General features: G+C 40.3%; 1 protein-coding gene across 1 annotated transcript; it reads right to left on the bottom strand.

Moving 5' to 3' along the window:
- Nucleotides 1-1689: 1689 nt before the first annotated feature.
- LOC131622500 (uncharacterized) lies at nucleotides 1690-2718 on the bottom strand. Its single transcript, XM_058893538.1, has one exon. The coding sequence runs from the start codon at nucleotides 2716-2718 to the stop codon at nucleotides 1690-1692; it is 1029 nt and encodes a 342-aa protein (XP_058749521.1).
- Between the last annotated feature and the right edge of the window lie 366 nt (nucleotides 2719-3084).

Below are 3084 nucleotides of genomic sequence, written 5' to 3'. Positions count from 1 at the left end.
GAAGCTGATGTTGATCTTCCACCCAGTTGCCATTCGAATCTTTTAGCATGATTATCTTGTTTCTTCTTCTTCTATTCACCGAAGTCAGGTGGTAATATTTGGTGTTCCTGTCGCCATCCACCAACCATTGAGTACGAGATCTTTGAAACCACATTAATTCCTCTTGCTTCAAGGTATTACTAAGGTTAGCTTGCAACTTTTTTTCCAGAGTTATCATGCCCCTGGTGTTATGCCTCCGCTGCAAACAATTTTGAATCCCTGCTAGCCTCGCCATCAAGTTGCGTTTAGTATTAATAACCTGATCCAAAGTATGCATCTTCCACTGCTGAACCTCATTGCTCACATTCTTTAGATTCTCTCCAATATCCTTACCATCAATCCATGCTTGCTGCAACATCTTATTGTAATCAGGGTTTGTCAACCAAGCACTTTCAAAACGAAAAGCACGAGGAACTCTACTTCCATTGTACGGTCTGGGATTAATTAGAATTGGATGGTGATCCGAGAATTCCACTCTAGTAAGGACTTTGGCATGTGCATCAGGGAAAACAAACTTCCACTCTTCATTACATAAAAATCTGTCAAGCCTTTCGTAAATCCTTTGCCCCCCATGATAAGTGGGACCTCTCTATGTGAACTTTGGACCAGCCATTTCCACATGTAAGAGCCGACAATCATTAATTCTATCTCTAAATGCTTTGCACTTTCTAGCCGAGGCTGCAACACCACCTTTTTTTTTAGAGCTAAGAGCAATGTCATTATAATCACCAGCCAGCAACCAAGGACTCTTAATGTCCTTCGCCAGTTTCTGCATATCATCCCATAATACTTTCCTGTAAATCTCTTGAGGGCTAGCGTAAATGGCTGTGAAAAACCAGTTATCCCCACTCTTGTTGGTAATTTTACTGTGGATATATTGAGTGCATTTTTGCAACACCTTAATCTCCACCCGATCCGATTTCCAAGCTATACAAATACCCCCGGCATACCCATTATTCTCCATACAAACATTTGTGTCATACCCTAACTTCTTTAAGGGTTTATCAAGTAAATTAGGGTCACTTCTTGTCTCTAAAATAACAAAAACGTCCGGCCTGTATATGTCAATATAGTGTTTACTATATCTATAAAAGGCTTTACTAGCAGTTCCACGGCAATTCCACACCAGAAAATTATTGTTGACAATCATCAAAAACCATGTTTAAAGAATTAGAATCCCACTCAGAAAACAAAGATTCAAGAGCATAAATCCTGAACAGAATCAATACTCTCTTCAGTATCCATGGTTAGAGCATAACCAACCACGCCCACATTAGCTAGATCAATCTGATTCCCAGCTATATCTGCTATCCCTATTGCGCATTTTTGAGAAGACATGTTTTTGCTGTTTGTATCCGGAGGTTTGGACCACTTTGTATTGAAAATACTTGGTGGATTTTCTTCTGATGCTTTATTGAAGTCAATCCTATCACACGTAGAGGTTGCATGGGGAAACATTCTTATGCTTTCTTTTTGAATCATTTTGTTATACCTTCTCTCTCCTCCTGTACCTTCAGATGCAATAGCCAGGTCATTCTTCTCATTATTATCACTGTTTTTTTCCCATAAATTAACTACCTCTTTTTTCCAAGATTGCCATTTGTTTTTTCCTTGTTTGCCATACCACCACGTGTAGCCAGTTGGTATGGCTTATTGTTTTTTTTTGTCTTTCTTTTTTCCTCGGATCACATGCACACTAACAGAACCATTTGAATCATAATTCCCACCCCCATGTACTTCCAAGCTTCTTAATGATTCTGACAAAGCCTCATTAGTGTTGTTTCCTACTGTTTGCACGTCCTCGCCTTTTTCAATGTCCTCCATAATAGCCACGTGATTATTATTCGTACCTGATTTGCTACCCGATACCTCCATGTCATTCCCATGCATATATTGTAAGTTGTTATCCCTATCCTCGACATCCGTGTCCATAACCTTATCTGGCGCATCCACTTGATCCTGGCTCAAAGCAGCAAAACGTGACCCATTATTATTAGGTTGTCTTCCACCAGAGGATGGAGGATTTTTCCTCTCCCCTCCACCAGCTACATTTAACTCTTTCTCTTTGCCTCTCTTAATTCTCCTATGCTTCTGCACTATCATCCACGATCCCTTAGTTTTTTCTCCAATCAGTCCTACCTCAACTCTGTCTGCATTCTCCATCAAACCCACTTCTGCCACTCTATTCCTTTCTACCTCTTTTACTTTCTCTGGGCAACCTTCAGCATAATGGCCAAATCTTCCACATAAGGTACACAATAAGTGTAAGCCTTCATACTCAACATTATATTTCCTCTCCTTTATCATAAACATAGCCACTAACGGCTTTGTTAGATCCACCTCAACGCAAATCCTTGCATATTTTCCCCTTTCATGCATTCCCGTATTCTTATCAACTTTAATAGTTTTACCTATATTGTCTCCAATATGATGTAAAACTCTACTATCATAGTATTCAATTGGGAGCTCAGCAATCCTCACCCATACAGCTACCGACTTGATCGTATCACATTTGGGATGGAAATCTGGACTCCAAGCTTTCACAGTTAAATAATGATCATATATAAACCAAGGGCCATTCATTATTGCATTCATATGATCTTGGTCATGAGAGAAAGTCACCAGATAGTAGTCGTTACTAAGATCGATAATGTTAATTATGCCTTTCTTCACCCACATCTATTTCAGCCTTGTCTCCAGAGCCTTGTAGCCAATTCTTCTTCCTAAAAGCTTTACAATCAGTCCCCGTTTCCATGGCTTATGTATTCTCTTTTCTTCCGCTTTAGAGAGAATGATCAAAGGGCAATCATATCCCCTACCTCTTGTTTCTCGACTCGTATGCCAACCTCGCCATCATCCATTCCAGGTTCATCTTCACTGTCATCACTCTCCCAGTATTCTCCAGTCTTCCTTCCTTCCCCAGTATACCCACTTCCACCCCTAGAACCATGGCCTTGTAGGTAATATTTCTTTTAGCATTGCCTCCCTCCACCACATCTTCAGTCGGTTGGGATCCGCCATCATCTAGATGCTTGATATTACCGT

This window comes from Vicia villosa, unplaced genomic scaffold (genome assembly GCF_029867415.1).
Source record: "Vicia villosa cultivar HV-30 ecotype Madison, WI unplaced genomic scaffold, Vvil1.0 ctg.000030F_1_1, whole genome shotgun sequence".
NCBI lineage: Eukaryota > Viridiplantae > Streptophyta > Magnoliopsida > Fabales > Fabaceae > Vicia > Vicia villosa.
The sequence above is the reverse complement of the archived record's forward strand: the minus strand, read 5'-3'. Positions and strand labels throughout refer to the sequence as shown.